This window comes from Chamaea fasciata, unplaced genomic scaffold, assembly GCF_029207755.1.
Source record: "Chamaea fasciata isolate MVZ Bird 193981 ecotype frontalis unplaced genomic scaffold, bChaFas1.0.hap1 SCAF_1, whole genome shotgun sequence".
Taxonomy (NCBI): domain Eukaryota; kingdom Metazoa; phylum Chordata; class Aves; order Passeriformes; family Sylviidae; genus Chamaea; species Chamaea fasciata.
The window spans coordinates 132802378-132820152 of record NW_027094086.1 but is presented as its reverse complement, the minus strand read 5'-3'; the positions used below and the strand labels follow the sequence as shown (position 1 = coordinate 132820152).

The following is a 17775-nucleotide window of genomic DNA, read 5'->3' as shown; positions in this document are numbered from 1 at the left end:
AGTGTGAGGAAGATTAATATCCATCTTTGGAAGAGTGAAGCGGGGGCAAAAGGGGAAACTTGAACTACACAGTGTGTAAATTAAGTACTGTATGCTTCAGTTGGGATCAGGATTCTCTCCAGTTAGCTGCCAAGTATGATATCAGCATGCCTATGAATATTTAAAATGAAAACTGTTGTGTTCTCCCTCTGCTAATTCCTCTTTCATTTTGGTGAAGCTGATTGCTTCTTTTTCTGTATAACAGAACCCTTGTCAAATTAATCTAAACATGACTCTAGCTCTATGAGTACAGTTATATTGGATGCACAGAATGCATTATATATTTAGTATTCTAAATTCTTCCTCCCCCATGAAATGTGAGTAACATTTCATGTCTTTATGACCTTTACACTAAGGGATCCTTACTCATGAAAGCTTCCTGTTGACGCTAACTGGATTAGCAAATCCACAGAACTGAGTTTATTATATTGTGTAGTCCTCAGGCTTTACTTTAGTCTTAAAAAGTAGGTTCTTGCTCTTGGCATGAAGTCTCTACTTGGGATCCACAGTGGACTGATTGGATTCTGAAAGGTCTGTATTGAGTTCTCTTTACTCTTTATGACTCTTGACCACCTTTCCAGTGGAACAGTTTAATGAGAAACTGGCATAGTCGTATAAATCTCTTCTCTGTCAGAGAACTGCTATTTTAATAGTTCCTTTGGATAAATATTCCCTTAGAACCTGTAAAGCTTTGGAGTACTACTGTACATCATGTTCCTAGGTAATGCAAAATTACTTTGTTAAGTAAAGAAACATTCTGAAAAAACGGATTCTGCAGCTATTCAAATTTGGTTTCTAAGGATGTGATTGCCAAAGGAATTAATCTTATTTTAAAAAATTAAAATTCTTAATTCTCTTGATGTCTGGTCCAAAAAACATTGGCTTCAGTTGGAGGTTTTTTGTAGCCTATGGGTCATATTTATTGAGAAGATCACAAGCCTATTCATGCACAATTTTGTGTAAAATCAGATATTAGAGATGGCATTTTCCAAGCAGCGGCGGGAAAACGTTTATTTTGGATATTCAGTGTTAAGGTTTAAATGAATTGAAATGTTTAATGCAGTTTACATGCCGTGTGTTCTTCTCATGGAGACTTATATTTTTACTGAAACATTTCACTTATTAAGTTGTTTATTGACCCTTCTAGTTTTTTTCATCTGACGTTCCTTATCTAAATTTTTTTTTATTTTAATTTCACACTGTAAAGGAAATTTTAATACAGATTTTTTTTTTCAGAAATTTACAGAAAAATTTTTTAAAGAAAATTTTCAGATTTTTTTTTTTTTTACCAAGAGTATCTTCAAAAATTTTTAATTTAGTGTCTTTACTAAACAAACAAATGAAAAAGCAGACTAGATTTCATTTTTCAGATAAAAGGAAATGGAGACTTAATTTCACAAACACCTGAGTTTGTTTACTTTTGAAATTGTGAGGATTGATGTTGTTTCCCAGGGCTTCACAGATGTTTAAGAGAAATAATTTTGGTGGCCATTTTGAGAAATAATGACTTTTTGAAGCCTGTGCATTTTCAGCTATGTGAAGGGCCCTGTCACCACAGGAGGAATTGTATTGTGACCTGTTTGAACGGCAGAAGAGTTACGGAGTGGAACTAAAGTGAAAATGGACTTTGTTTTCTTCTTTTCCATTTCCTGTGCTCTTCATCCTTTGTCAGAGGTTGGGTATAGAAAAGGAGCTGGATTTGCATGTCAGTTCTAGGTAGTGGTATGAGAACCTCTTGACTTCCTACTTTATGGGAAAGGGTTACATCTGAGACATGTGATTCCAGGCTGCTGTCACTGATCTGGATGTTCTTAGTGAGTTGCTCTGCAGGGTAAGTAGCTGTCCTGAATGAAAGGTCCTTCTAACTCAGTGCCTGCTTTCCAGCTGAGGGCAACATCAGACCTCTAGTAAACGTCGTGTCTGGCGTTGGCTTCTGGTTCTCAATGCTGAAAGAGAGCTAAGGCCCAGATCCAGGATACTCCAGGTGTGGAGTTACATAGGCATTGGATAGTAGCATTTAATCCTCCTTATCTATATTTTGGAAGTAATTTTGTTAACTTTTAAACAGCTGCTGGTTGTATAGGAATAAAATGTAATAACTTGCCTCAAGTGAACTTGCTGAGAACTTGATGTTTTGATGCCTAAAGAATTGCCACTAACTTCAGGGCAAAAAGAGCATAAATGCTTTGAAGTATAACACGTTGCCAGTCCTTATTTCCAGAAACATGAACAAAGTCCTCTTATTCCTTGTGGACAGCCTATAGACCCTGTTTTTCACTGTCTACCAACTTCTGAATCAAATCAAGGTGAAGTTTACAGATGTCATAGTGAATCACTGTATGCAGTTTCCAGTGTTGAACAAGGGGAAGCTGTTCATGGTTTTGTGAAGTGGAACTTAATATGAATGGGGCTTCTTGGTGTGGCTGAAGCTTCACAGGAGAACGCAAAGGCACTGGGCTGCCAGATTTTACTAGCATTGGCTGAGGGGGAGTTGTTAATGGCACTGGGCAGCAGATGGTCTTAGAAGAGTTGTTAAGACACTGCCGATCGTACTGTAAATACGTGGGTGAATAGAACCAGGATGCTGATGGTTCACTCTCACAGCTCATCGTGAGAAGGAGACTCGAGTGGAATTCAGTTATTGCCAGAACATGAATGTCGTGGAATGTGACAGTCTACTATATATCCGGGAAGAGTTTTGCAACATAGTAGTGGGATGGTAGTGGGTCGTGTAAAGTTCAAAACAGAGAGTATCATATGCCTAGTCATCTTTGCTTGACCAGCACTGAACTTTTAGACCTGAAGCTTCTGATCCTGTGCAGTTTAGCTACAAGATCAGTACAGGAGTTAAATTCATTCTTCTGATTTTCATTGAATATGAGAGAGAATTCATTTACATTACGAATTAATCTGAATTGTCAAACCAGAAAATAAACTATTACAGGAAAAAGTCCTCTCTTCCCTACTATAAGCCTGGTGTTGATTTACTCTTCTGTTTTTCCTTCTCACGAAATACCTCCACGCATTCCATCCAAACTAAAAAAGGACAATTGTGTATTGGGGCTTTTCATTTCGATTTAACAGGGTAGGATACAAAAGCATTTCATTTAAATCCTTTGCTAAATATCTAGCCTCTTTCTCCTCTCAGGCCGCTTACCAATGCGGCTTTTAGTAAGTATATCTTGAAGAAAATAATGATATAAAGGATCCAAAGTGTCATTCACAACACGAAATACAGTATTTGGGGATTAAACAGATTTATCAGGAGACAGTGATATATCTGCATTGTCTTTCTATTTTTAAAGCTTTGACTAAACTAAAACCTGTGTTTTCTAGTATTTCTGATTCCTAGTCTTCATAAAATGCAGTATCTGAGAAGATCAGAAACATGGTTTGCCTGTCCATTGCATCTCATCAAAGTCAAATTATGAAGTCTGATTTCTGAAAGGAAAATATTTTAATAGTGATAATTACTTTTCTGGTGAAATATTGAGGCTGGAAACAGCTGGATGATGTCAATTAAAATCCTCAATTAACTTCTGTTAGGGAATAATTTAAAACAACAGTAGTAGTGAAATACCCTTTAGTTTGTGAATGCAGATAATTCTTGTTACCACTGACAGATGATAACAAGACAGAATGACAGATCAGTATGGACCAGTTGGAAAATACCTCTAGGGGAGGTCTTTTAAATGTTCAGATTTACCTTAATGGCTTTTATATAAAAGTCTGCTAAAACCCTCCTGCAATGAATATGGCCTTCAACAGTAATATTTATGTAGTGTAATTAGAGTCTTTGTTAGGGATCCCATTATTGTTCACAGTGTAATTAGACTTACAATCTAGTAAATGTGACATACTGTGATGTTCTGCTTTGTAAACATTATTGACTCCATTTTAAGACTGAGATTGCCTCATACCAACAAAAAAAAAAATCATGGCTTCATAAAACCTTCTAATTATTTTGATGATCACTCTGTGGGTTCCTGATGCAAAGTTGAGACTGAACCACGGTGAATATTGAGTACAGGTGCAAGCTTCAGTGCAGGTGACTTGCCAACCTCCTTTACAGCTCAGCTGGCTGCTTAAATGTCACTAAGTTTAAGGGGGGAAGAGATGCAAATCTGAATAGCTTTTTAACCTCATTAGCACAGTCATTTGTACTGTGTTTCTGCCTTATTGTTCATGTTTCTACATAATAACAACCTGCTATTGATCTGTTGGTAATCCACTGTCGTCATGTATGTGTATTGATCCGTTTCTTTATCACTCATGGGAGTGTCTTGTTTTGGAAAGACGGGTGTCTGCCAGGGAAAAGCCGGAGCGTCCCTTGGAATGGAGAATGTAAAGCCCCTCTCTCTGAATTACTAAAATTTTGAAATTAAGGGGCTTTCAGGCAAAGATATGGGAATAGGAATAACAGTTCTTTACTAGGAAGACTGAAAATGTAATAGTAAAAAAAAAAAAAAAGAGAAAAACTCTGACAGAGTCAGAACACAACCTGACACCCTGTTGGGCAGGGTGTTGGGAGCAGTCCAGCTAAGTCCTCCTGGTGTGACTGATGTGGTTCTGTTGGAGTAGATATGATCCTGTAGAAGGGTCCAGTGGTGGCAAGATGGATCTGGTCTTGCTGTGGGAATCCAGTAGAGAACAGGCTGTCCTGATGTTCTGAATCTCAGATTTTAGTCAGGTAGGAATGCTTGGCTCCTCCCACTGGGTGGAGCATCTCACAATGGGATGATGTCATTTTATCAGTCATGTGGTGAGCTTTAATGGCCCATTAACAGCAGATATCCTCCTGGAGGGAGGATGGGCCCTGGAAGAAATAAGAACACTGCCCCACCTGGTTTTTAACAGTTGGCCCATTAACAGAAAGACACCTGTTCCTTTCCCCTCTCCCCCCCCCCCCCGAGTTATGAGATAAAGAAAAACACCTCTTCAGCTGGTTTCAGCAGATGGGAGTAGAATACATCTTGCATTGCAACCCAAGACAGGGAGGTAGCTGAAAATGGGCTTGGCTAAAGAGTTCTTTTAGGGCTGAATTTAATTTTTTTGTAAATTTTGTTGTATCTTAAATGACCAACAATTTGGATAATAAATTGTTTAAGCAGTAAGTAGCATGACCCATTGCTAAAAATGAGGGATTATTTTATGTTTATTGTTAAAGACCTTTAGTACAACTGCTGTCTTGGTGTAACTACTTGTATCATTAATGTTTTTTCCACTCAAATAATGACATGATCCAAGTCTCTCAGGCTCTGCTCTTTTGAGACCTGTGTGTGCTACATGAATTGAGAGGACAGCCTGCTTCTCTTAGTCTGTAAGACCACTTGTCCTTGTCTCCCTCTCTCTGCAGTGGTCTTTGTCAGTCAAAATACCTTACAGTTCTGGTAGTAATTTTTGCAGAGTACAAAATGAGTGCTCTCAGCAATGAGAACATGTTCTAGATAGGAGACTTTGGATGTAAACTTTGCTTTTATTGGAATAATGAGATGCTTTCTGTGCTGCAACCACTGTACAAAAAGTGCAAACACCAGGTGCTGGTAAAAGCATCTGTAGTCTGGGTAGCTTGCTCTGACTGCAGTCTCTCACTGTGAAAACTTTCCCACAGCTGTGCCAGCAAACATCGCAGACCTGAGAAACATAGAAGTGCTCAACTTTTTCAACAACCAGATTGAGGAGCTGCCTACACAGATAAGCAGCCTTCAGAAGCTCAAACACCTGAACCTTGGGTGCGTATCTTAATGCAAAACTTTGCTGTAATAGAGGTGTTACCAAATGTCATCACAACTGAACCTGTAACTTCTTTTTTTTTTTATATTAAAGTTTCTTGTTAAAAGTGGTTTTGAGGATAACATGGGAATTATGGCTTCAGAGTGTTCAGTTAATGTCCTGGATAAACAGAAACTTAAAATGATCAAGCACTTACTCTGGTATACTGATAACCAGTTAAGGACAGCAGCAACTCATATTCATTGAATATTGTAGTCAAACTGAACAATTACTGACTTATTTCCCTAGCAACTGCCTCTTAATTCTCTGGTTACTGCATAAGAATCAAGCTCTGTTTCCTGTTCTCATTTGAAAAAAAAATCCATGTTAATTTAGGACTTTAATTCCAAATTTTCAAATTTGAGTTTATAGACATTTCAGTTTATATTAAACCTGTAAAAGCATGTATTAGATGTGGTGTGCATTTAGTTCAAAGAGCTAGTATTGACTGAATTTGTGCCAGGGGTGTTTCTGTTAAGTGTTCAGATTCTATATTCTGATAGAGCTGGTGATACTTTATAATAACTACACTGGCAGAGGGCTTTCTTGAATTATTAAGAAAACAAATGTGAAGCATAAGACCTGCTTAAAATTAAATGGGCATATTAAAGTGTAACTATTTAGGAAAGCACTGGTAGGCGTAAGCTTTAGCATTATAGGCTTCTCATAGCAAGAATGTTTGCATTTTATAAATTCCAACTTCTGAGCAACTTAAACTGAGCGTTTTTTACTCTTCAAAATACCAGATGATTTTGGATAAGCTCTGTGTATTCTACTTTAGATACTTTTGTGAAGTGCTGATAAGTGAATTGTGTCTTGAGCTGTTGGAATGCCAGTGAAAGTTTTAATGATGATCTTTGTTCCCTGGTCTTTTTTTTGGTCACACTAGATCTCTAGCTTTCCTTCATATTTGTTTCAACCTCTGAATTGCTTTTCAGAGCAAAAATTAATCAGGATTCTTTGTATTTTGGGGTTAGAGCCATGTTTTTGGAATGGCTTATAGAGGTGTTACAGTATATGAAAGACCATTGTTAATATGGCTCAAATACTATTCTGCATTAATGAAAAAACGTCATGCAAAAGACCACTTGGTGTTTGGAACAACAGACATTCAGGCCTGGAATCACATTTACCACGTTCATATATCACGTGGTGTAAAATCTTAGAGATTAAATGCTCTTCCTTCTTAATCCTCTCCTTACATGTGGTCTTCCAGGCACAGGATTTACCACCCAGTCTTAGCTTTGCAAAATGGGTTCTGCTTTGGACATCCTTGGAGTCAGTGACGAGGAAACTTTTTTGCTCTGGTAGGTTTTTCAGGAGACAGCCCAGAAACCCTCTTGTCATGTGCAGTTCAGGTATTAGAGGACTTCAGAAGAGCCCCCTTGGGGAGGGAGGAACCTTGAATAAGGGCAGAGATTATTTTTGGGAGAGTTTTGGCATGAAAGGGTCAAGTGGTGTGGGAAGAGGGAAGATGTACTGCTGCACAGAAAGCTTAAAATGTAACATATGGAAGGTAGGTGAGGCACAAGCTCAGTGTTTGAACTTTTGCAGGGGTGAATAGTGCTGGGCAGCAGCTTTGAGCTGGTTCTCTGTCCCTCCAAAGAATAGATACCATTCTGCCTCTTGTCAGTAGGAGAAGACTCCTTCCCTCCCTCTTCCTTGCTTGCAAAAGGGAAGGCCGTTAGGGCAACTTGGTAAAAAACCCTTTTCACCAGCAGAAAATGAGCTGCTTTCTTTAGTCCTGTTTTATATAAAGACCATTTTTTAAAACGGTGACAATCCTGCAGTAGCAATAATGGAGAATGCCTTTCTGTGTTTTAATTGCTAATACTACAGCAGCAAGATTAATTGTATGCCCATGATGGGACTTCTTACTGGGGATGAAGAGGAAGAAGGATTTTGTCTAGGTTTAGCTACAGAGAGCTGATCTCTACAGATTCTTGTTTTATTTGGGCTAGCTTATGCAAAAAGCATAAGGAAAGGTGAGATTATTTTCTGAGTTTGTGAAAGAAATAGTATATGTGCTTCTCCTGTCTTTGCTCACATGGTTATATGGTCTTTCTTATTTTTGGTTCCACAGCTTGGTCAGTACTTTGACTAGAGTTTTTATAGTTTTAAGTGTCAGATATTCGTACATTCACATAGCATCTCCTCTTGACTTCAGTTGTGACTGTTGTCACTTTTGCACCCAAAAAGAGAATCAAATTCAGAGTATGTTTAGGGACAACATCTGAAAAATCATGTTTATTTCCAGTCTTCACTTAAGAAAAAAATCCTGTTCTTGACAGTAGCTACCTGTACAGGCTCTTTCTGAAGATGTCTCCCTTCTCTGTTCTGCTTTCAAACCTGGGTGACAACTGAAGCAGGATCCATACATACCATGTATATATTTTCTGTGCATGCAATAGGGACAGTATGAATGAGAAGCTGGTAGGTAGTTTTTTTCTGTTATGTGATAAACAGCCATATGCAAACAGTTCATACATAGTAAGGTTCTGTGTAGAGATCTCCAACCAGCAATGGACCTGCCTTCATTGTTGCAGCAGTTCCAGTGATTTTCTGGATCACCCTGTTCAACCTCTTTGAGGTCAGAGGAAAGTTACTGTTTTCTGTACTTTGTCTGCTCCAGGTTATCAGAGAAATCTCTTCCTTCTGTTGCATGTCCTCATGTTCTGGCTGTTGCCAGTGGGAACTGCTGTCCTGAACCCTCTTAAGACTGGCTGATTGAGCTATATTTAGATTAAGCCTCATCAGTCACAGGACTGACATTTTATTTACTTTGTGCTCCATGTGCATCAATAGTTCTCTAGTGATACAGATTTGCTGTTCTTAAGAAGAGGTTTGAGCAGCAGTTATCAATGAACATAAATACTGTGCACTTGAAGTATTCCCCTTTGTGTTTGGTATCATGGTGAAGAACTACATGGCAGAATGAAAAATGGTCAACATGATGTGCAAAAGGGTAATTTGTAGTTTAGCTAGAATTCATCTGCTGAGGACCAGCTTTCTCCATGGAACACTGTTAAAGCTGAGCATGTCATTGTGACACCTCTCTCCCTTGTGCTTTATGTTTCGGGTGTGGCTGCTGATGGACATAACACTTGAGAGTGCATCAGTTTTGAGTATATTTATGGGAATGAGAGGTTATAAAAAGGTCTGCATTACAAAAGATTTGCTCAGTATCTTTGAGCATCAAACCCTTTTCAATACAAGAGGAAATCTTGGCATAAATTATATTTTTAAGGAAAAAAAGGAAAAAATCTAAACAAAACCCTTGTGAACCTGTATTATTCCTGTTAGATGAAGTGAATGTTGATCTCATATTCTGTTTTTTCTCTTTTCTTACAGCATGAACAGGTTAAACACCTTGCCAAGGGGATTTGGCTCTTTACCAGCCCTAGAAGTTCTTGACTTGACTTACAACAACTTAAACGAAAATTCTTTACCAGGAAACTTCTTCTACCTGAGTAAGAAACTTTTCTAAAAACTTTACAAATCTTCAGTATATGGTGCTTTGCTCTCTGCAGTTGAAATTTATTTGATGCAGACCTAAATACAACAGATTTTTTTCCCAATATTTATGGTTTTCTTTAATATATCTTGAATATTTCTACATAGCACGGCAATATTTAACACTGGTATACTGTCATCTGACACATTTGGACACGAGAAGGCTTGCTTAGTAATAGTATAATAATTCTTTTCTGAGTAATACTTCCTTGGGTCCCATACTCAGTTCAAACGTCATGGAGGGGGGTTGCAAACCTCAGGAGAAAGCAAACTGTTTTGCAACAGAACTTATTGTGAGTTGAGTCTGAAAATAAATGTATTCTTGGTGGTTCATTACTAAAATAGTTTTAACAGCATGTGGGTGTTGAGGTGTTCAGTGCATTAAAACATATGCTAAGGTTACAAAGCTTGGCAGAGGAACAGTAGAGCTAAGCTGACCTTTGCATATGTTAAAAATACATACCCAGAGAGTTGACAGAAAGGTATTGTAATGCATATGTGCAAAAGACTGCATTATGGTTGCCTAAGCAACTTGAATTCTGGCACTTTCTGGATTTCAGTGATTCTGTTTTTCCATGTACTGTGCTGAAGTGGCTTCAGGATCAGTGCATTCAGCATCAAAGTGACTGGCGAGGGGAGAGAAGGAGCGCTGCTCTCTGAGGGATGTTGTGATTGTAACCTGGCACAGGGAAATCTTTAAGTCAGCATTATTAAAAATGGACACATTTAGTGAAATGAGAAGAGGAGGAGTGAACTACGTAAGACAAATGGGATCTCCTCTGGTGGGAAGGAGAGGTTTTGCTGATCTGACCACCTTCTCTCCTGCTGCACCTGACAGTTCTTTGTGAGTCTCCATTTTAATTCCTTTTTCCAACTGTCATGTATGCTTGTTCAATAATAGCAAGCTGGATAGTTGTGCTGGGTCATCTTTTTTTGATGAATTTCATTGAGACTTCGCATGGAAACTACAAATTATACTGTTTAAGTTCTTGTGTATTTCATTTCAGATGTCTTCCCCAGTGTGGTTTCTATAGAGCTTAACATAGTTGTATATTTGTCAAAAAAACTCAGATTTTTTTTAAAATATTTGTTTAGGATGCAAATTGATGTAATAAATAGGAATGGGGGTAATAAAGAGTAATGACTGTATTCTCATATCTGAGTATTCAGGCTATTTGCCAGAATCTGCCAGAGTCTACTGTTGCAGAAATTGTTAATTGTGCTAGTCCTTTTGAATATAGATGTTTTCCTGAACTCACCAACAATATAATAAGCCAGTAAATCTAAGTTTGACCTGCTTGTTATTATTGTGAGCCCTGGGTATGTCAAAGGCTTTTCACCAAGTCAGGGTCATTAATCAAACCTGACTCCTTTTTATTGATTAGACCTCAAATGGTTGGGTTATATGCCACCCTGTTTATATATTGCTGTTTAATTTGCAGCCACCCTTCGTGCACTCTATCTAAGTGACAACGATTTTGAAATCCTGCCGCCAGATATTGGGAAGCTCACAAAGTTGCAGATAGTAAGTAATTTATCTAAATTCCTGGAAAATCAATTCACTTTTGCAACACTTGTAGGAATAGAATCCAGTCAATTTGAGGAGTAGTAGGGTAGGTTTGCAGGATTATACCACTGCACCTGGAACTGTTTCTTGTTTACCAGAAGACACTTGTAAATAAATTGGAAGAATTGAGCATTCAGGAGAAAGCTGGGGGCAGAGGGAGTAGAGTTCTCTTTTGGGCTGCTTTATGGTAACTGAAAATCGTTCTGACTGAATTTATATTTGCTCTTAGCTGAGTCTCAGAGACAATGACCTGATATCACTGCCTAAAGAAATTGGTGAGCTCACCCAGCTTAAGGAACTGCATATCCAGGGAAATCGTCTTACTGTGCTGCCCCCAGAACTGGGTAAGATTATGGATGATTATTTATTTGACTAATAATGATGATGATGAACTGTATTTCCTCTGAAATTATTATGCTTAAGTCATCATATATGCTAATATTTTCTTTCCCCTGAGAAAAACTTGCCTTTTCACTCCTCCTGGATATGCAGGAGGAGCCAGAAGATGACGTGTATTTGTTTTATTATGTTATTGCGTGTTGCATTTTTCTTGTGTATTAGTACACCTGATTGCCAATTTGTAAATAGCACCTTACTTTATATAATGTATCATAAATACTGAGTCAGCAAACCCATTTTATCTTTCACTGGGTTTTGAGAACACTATTTAGATTAGCCAAAATTATATTAAGCAAAAATAGCATGAGTGGCTTCTTAGTGACTGTGCCTATAGAAAGTGGAAGTTGGATCAACTAGAGTGAAATATACCTAAGTGAGAGGATTTTTTTGTTTTCCATTTGATAGCCTACCTTTCTTAAGGAGCTGACAGCTCTTTAACTCAAAGCAATGGAGCTGGCTGATACAATTTGAATTTGTGATACCATCCATTGGAATACAGTTATAGGTGGCTTCTCACAACCTATGAAGTAAGAATTCTTCTTTGAAACTTAAATATTGATTTTACTGAATTTGCATTGCAGTACCCCCTTTTATGTGGGGGTCATGGTTCCTGTTTGCCCCAAGCCAGAAGTTGGTTTCTGATCTCAAAATTTTAAAAAATATTTTCACTGGGGGTAATGTAGTTGTGTCAATTACTTGGTGTTGAAACACCTGTTATACAGGGTCTGTTCCTTGTTTCTTGTTATTGTGGACTGTTACATGGGAAAGCGTCTTTGTTTCTACTGGTACCTTCCACATAATAGTTCCCAAAACTCAGAAGGATAGAGACAGAAGTTAGCATGGTAAAGTAAAATCATTTGTTTTCAAAAGAACTCGCTTTCACCCATTGACCCTGTATACTTTAGGGCGACAGTCTGCAATGAATGCTTTTTGTTTAATAGAGCAATGTGCTTCTGTGAAATGGGGAAGGTATTTGCTTTGGCTCTGTTTTGTTTGCCATCTATGGGGTTTCTTCACTTTTTTCCCACACCACTAGTGGATGAAAGTTGTTCCCTTTTCTTCAATTTCAGATGTTTATGTCTTGACACAGGTGTACTTTCTTTAGGTTAGGGTCAAAATCATATTTATTGATCAATTCTCTCAACAGCAACAACGTTTCAGAAGCATGTAGTGTCTGTAAATGTACTTTTCTGTAGCTTCCTGAATTATAGCTTTCGGGGGTTTTTCAGAAGTGGAAGATGAATGGTGCACTGGGTCTAACCATCTTCTTTGACTAATTAAATATTGTAAACATGCTGCTGCCTTACAAGCATAGCAACAAATCCCCATTAAATGGTTTTACTATCAAAATCCATCGCAAATGGAAATGTTTGAAACAAAATTCTCAATATTTATTTTGTATTGACCTGCAAAATTCAGGATGGCCAAGGGAATTTTTTTTCCTCTAAGCATTTCTTTGCATTTTAGAACAATATCACAATCTGGTTAAAAAAAGACTTGTAATTTTGCCCCAATTGTTAAAGGTGAGGTTCACTGACACAGCTAAGTCCTCGTTACCTCTGTTCTTTATTACGCAAAAGGTATTTTTTTAAATTCTACTTTTCTTTTCATGTATTAATTGATTAGTGTTTCATTTTATGGTCTTACTTAAGATCCTAATTTGTGATCAGTTGCCATAATTTCTATTGTGATCTATGCCATGGATAATGCTAGAACCACCTCAAATTTTTAAAATGGATTTTGGCTTATATTACAAGAGAACATTACGCTGAAGTCTAGATTGGTAATTTGTGCAACTTGCAGGCATATTTACTGTGGAAAACAGTGTTCTGCTTGTTTATTAAACATCTGGGCACGTGTGTAGGGAATGGAACACCAGACTAGGGTTTGGAAGGCTTGTTTGAGATCAGGGAACAGGCCATAGGCAAGAGTGAATCTCTGCAGCCTAGTTTTCCCTCCTGTAAACCAGGGCAGTTTGGAGCAGCACCTCACTGCAGATGATTTTAATGTCTGCCAGTGAAAGGTGACATGAGAGTGTTACAACCTACTGCATGGACTGCTAATGCCATAGTCACCATCTGAGAGAGAATGAACTTGGTCTGTTGTCCGACTTCTCCCTCCTAAATTTTTAAAATTGAATTATAATGTACTCAGAACTATCCAAATACTTTTTGGTGTGAATGTCAGATAAATAGCTTTTCAGTGAGCTGGTCCTATTTGCCTTAATTGGAGCTGCTGCTGTTCCATTAAAAGTAAACAATCTTTTCTCTCTCATTATCACTTTCATAATTAAAGGTGCTGAAGGCTTTTGACTGGCTTAGTTCAGGCTCTGGTGGACAGCAGTGAGTCATTGGATGTTCATTTACCATGGAGATGGGCACAACTGAATGATGAGAAGGATGTATGTGTTACATTAAACTGTTTTTTTAAAGGTAATGTAAATAAGTGCAGAAGAAGGAATGAAGAATAGGGTGTGAAAAAGGCCAGACAGGCCTCAGGGTCACAACTTTGGAGTGGAGATACCAATAAATAACCCCCTAATGTAATGCCTATAATGTCACCCCATGTGATTGAGCATGGCACCAGTTCAGGGCTGGGGGACATCACTATTATCCTCATCGTGTTTAGCAGAGAATACCTTCTGCTATTTTAAGAAAAATATTTCTGCCCAGGAGGAAAAGAGAGGACTGAAAGAGTGCACTGGTCCCTGGGTGAGGTGCTTTTCTGTAAATACTGTGCATGTGAGTGATGAGCACAGGAAATGGCTGGGAGTAGGTGGGTGGAATTTGCAGCTTGTTTTTATTTGTCTCTCAAAACCCCATTCATGAAAAATGGTGGTGGGCAGTCATATATAAACTTTAAAGAGGCGCTGGCATTTTTTTCCCTAGCATTTAAAAGGTTATGTGCTGCATTGCGAGACAAATAAATCATGATTCACTGCAACAACAGAGTTGCAGTCAGTTATATAAATTGCCAGGGAGGCACTAAATCTGTCGCTTCGTGTGTTCTGACCATTTAACAATGAGAACGGAGTGGAAAGAAAGTAGACTAGAAACAAGAACCATATAAAATGGTAGATGCAATTAGTCACATCAGTGATGGTCTTTTAAGCTCATTGTTTGTTGATCTGGGTGGACCCATATGTGCCACATAAAAGATTTTCTCAGGAGAATCAGGAGTGTAAGAGTAGTATATGGTGCAGAGTACTCACAAAGATGTAGCTAAATAACCACCCAGATAATGTAACTAGCTTATCTGTATGTTTGCATTTTTGATGTGAAGGCAAATTGTTTGATTTTAAAAGCCCAGATTCTAATGCTGCCTGTGTGCACTACCCTGCTGCTGACGTGTGTGTGCACTTGTAGTTCGGTCACGTTTATGCATATGGAAGAACAGTGATTTCTAAGAATACATTCCCAGTTACCATCCTCCTTTCTCAAAATTGAATTTGGCATTAATGACTAGTAAGTTGCTGTTCAATACTGTTCTAGTTTATAAAATAATTTCCTCAGGTGTAGAGAAACACTATCAAAATTATAAAGTTAGTCCATACTGGAAAAGTGGAAAATTCAAGCCTTGTAAAAAAAATCTTGATGAGGTAACTAGCCATGTTCCTTTTTAAGGAGCATGAAACATTTTGTAAATTTAATTTGTGTATCAGAATAACCAAGTAACTCTTACGTATATTTTTAAGTCTTGAACAGCCAAATTACCTTTTGCTCATAAAAGATTTGCTTTAAATACAAAGTTCAAGGAATTGTGCCAAAAGCCTCAATATTTCTATCTCGGGAAGACCTCTTAAAATTTAGGCTTTTGAAATGACTCTAGAATTTGTGAATTAATATCGTATTACTCAAAGTAATAGCTGCAGTTGTTTGTTCAAGTAAATATTAACCGAAATAGCCATTTGCTCAGGGAGTTATAACAGACTTGTGCAAACATAAGAATCACTTACTTTACAAAAGATATTTCTTTTCCAAATGTTGGAAACTTTCCACTAGTTGACTTAAATGCCAAACTTTCTTATTTTAGTATAAACTGTCACTGCACCCTGCGTGTGTCACAGTACAGTGCTGCTCACACCTGCAATACAGGTCATTCATTGGTGCTTGTTGGAAGCCTGAATACTGGGGCTCTTTGGACAATAATTCTGAGCACTGGAACAGCTAATTGATATCTTACAATTTCAAAAAAAGACATGTTTCTAGTTTTGGAACTAAGGTAAAGGTGGATGAACAAAATAACCAGTTTTCTGGGACTGCTGATGTGGCAGTTATCAGTCAAGAAACAATAAAAAACATGTATGTAACAAGATGGGTTTTGGAGAGATTATATGGAAAAGCTTCTCTGAAAATCTGTGCATATTCTAATTGTGTTTCTCATTTAAGGTTTAAGTTAAAAAAAGAAAAAAAAATCCAAAACCCCTACACCCTACATCCCACCACTTGTTACGTAGTTAGAAACCAGGCTGAATGCAACGTACTTGACGGACACTGCTGTAATTCTGCCAAAATTTCCAAGATTCAGATTTGATCTTGCATTAGTTTTTAAAGTATGCAAGTTTTGCATTCACTTCTCAGATGACTACAGTGTGTGTGTGTTCTCCTCATGTTGACTGTACTCTGATTATAAGTACCATCAACATAATAATGATGTTTCTGTCAGCAGATACTTCATCTGTTGTGTCAGAGCTGGAGTAGGTAAGAGTACCGTAATTAGAGCCAATCTGAGCAAATGTTACATTTCTTGTTATATTTCGTTCATTTTGTGTATTTCATAGTACTTAAAAGTGGTTTCGCTCTTCTGAGCACTTGGCAACCTGTGTTTGAATGGAACTTTCAAAGGTGCAGGGCAAAAGCAATACAATGAGTCTTTTTTGAAGTCATTTTTTTAAATTAACTAGATTTTGGTCTGATAAGGGACCCTTCAAAGAGAGAATGCTCTGTTGAATTCCCATGTAATTGAGAATCTCAGGGGAGTTTCTGAGGCTGGAAAAAATGTGCAATATATTCCAAAATAAATTGGGATGCTGATCCTCTAAGCCTGTAATACTTCCTGTGCCATTAAAGTATCTTTGATGTTAAACTACTTTGACATCACGTTAATTTCCTTTGTTCCAAAACCCATCTGCTGCGTAGTGTGTTCCTTGGATTTCTTCACTGGGAACACTTAGCGGTGACTGTTGGTCTGCCCCTTGGGATCCTAGTCAGCACTGGACATTTGTTACACAGAACAGTGAAGGAAATGGTATTTCCAGCACAACATGTCACCTTTCAAAGAAAGAAATCAGTGAAACTTAGCAATACTCATAGCTCTTCTAGTAAACGGTCTTGTTCTTACATGAGGAATGTGGGAGTAATTAATTTAATCAAGTTGTAAGTAATAAATAAATAATTTTAGAATATATTTTTAAACATACATTTCTAAAATACATCTTGAAGTAATTTCTTGGATTTTTGTTAAAATGCTCTTTCTTCTGCCTTTCCTCTTAGCTACCGAGACAATGGCACTGGCTGGCCTGGTTGCCCTGGTACCTGAGATCTGTGTGTGGTGGAGTTCAGTCGTTGAAACAGCCTGATTTGTCATGTGGCAATGCAAGCCATTAGCAGAGTGTTGTTAGGTGTGGAGTACCTTGTGTGCTGCTTTGAATAAGTTCCTGGTTTATGGCTTTCATATGTGAAGGTTATTATTATTTACTCTTTTTACTAGTTGTCCTGGTAAGGTCTGATTTGTTGTGTATTGTGATGTTAGAAGTTTCGAGGTCCCTTCCCTTGTTCCCAGAGAGTTAACCTCTCTTCCTGTCACCTGAATATGGAAATGTGAATTTGCCCAGCCAGGTTAGGGCTATAATCTATCTGTATTTAATACCTGGAGTGTGGTTTAAGGTGGTAGATCAACATTTCATCCATCCTCTTCTCTTTCCCAAGGTTTATCTTCAGTCCTGACGCATTCTGAAGTGTCAAACTTGCATTATACTTTGGTATAAAGATTCTGGCTGACCTTTGCTTTGATGCTGAAATTTTGTATAAACATCTCAGAACTACATTTACTTTGTTTTAAGCTCTCTCCTGTGAAACATGCTAGAGGGTGAAATTCTCTTCCCATACAATTGTAATAGCTGTAGCTGAGGTGATACCAGTTTGCCCTGTAACGCTTCACATTTACATCAAGGGTAAAGAATTGAAGATTTAGTTGGTCTGCTTTTCCTTGATTTATTTCAGCTGTGTTTCTCTTACTAAGAGTTGAAGCAAATGGAGTAGCTACTATGGGATCATAATATAATCAGACTATTTAGCCTAAGTAAAGAGTGAGGGAAGACTTGGCTGCTGATCCTCACTCACTCCATGAGAAGAAGGCACAGGTGGTCTTTCTCCCTTGTAGATGGGCAGAGGGAGCAGCAGTGTTTTAGAGCTAAACTTAGTTCAGCACAGAGGTAAAGACTGTATTTTGACAGTGGTGAACCCTTAGAACAAGGTGCTACAGGC

At 37.9% G+C, this 17775-nt stretch overlaps 1 protein-coding gene across 1 annotated transcript in view; it reads left to right on the top strand.

Annotated features, from left to right (window-relative positions):
• Window positions 1–17775, top strand: part of RSU1 (Ras suppressor protein 1) — a 103954-nt gene that overhangs the window by 17000 nt on the left and 69179 nt on the right. Inside the window, exons 4-7 of the mRNA XM_066198404.1 lie at window positions 5651–5771; window positions 9163–9281; window positions 10767–10849; window positions 11121–11235. Of these exons, the coding sequence (XP_066054501.1) occupies window positions 5651–5771; window positions 9163–9281; window positions 10767–10849; window positions 11121–11235 (438 nt within the window). The remainder of the gene's footprint in view (window positions 1–5650; window positions 5772–9162; window positions 9282–10766; window positions 10850–11120; window positions 11236–17775) is intronic.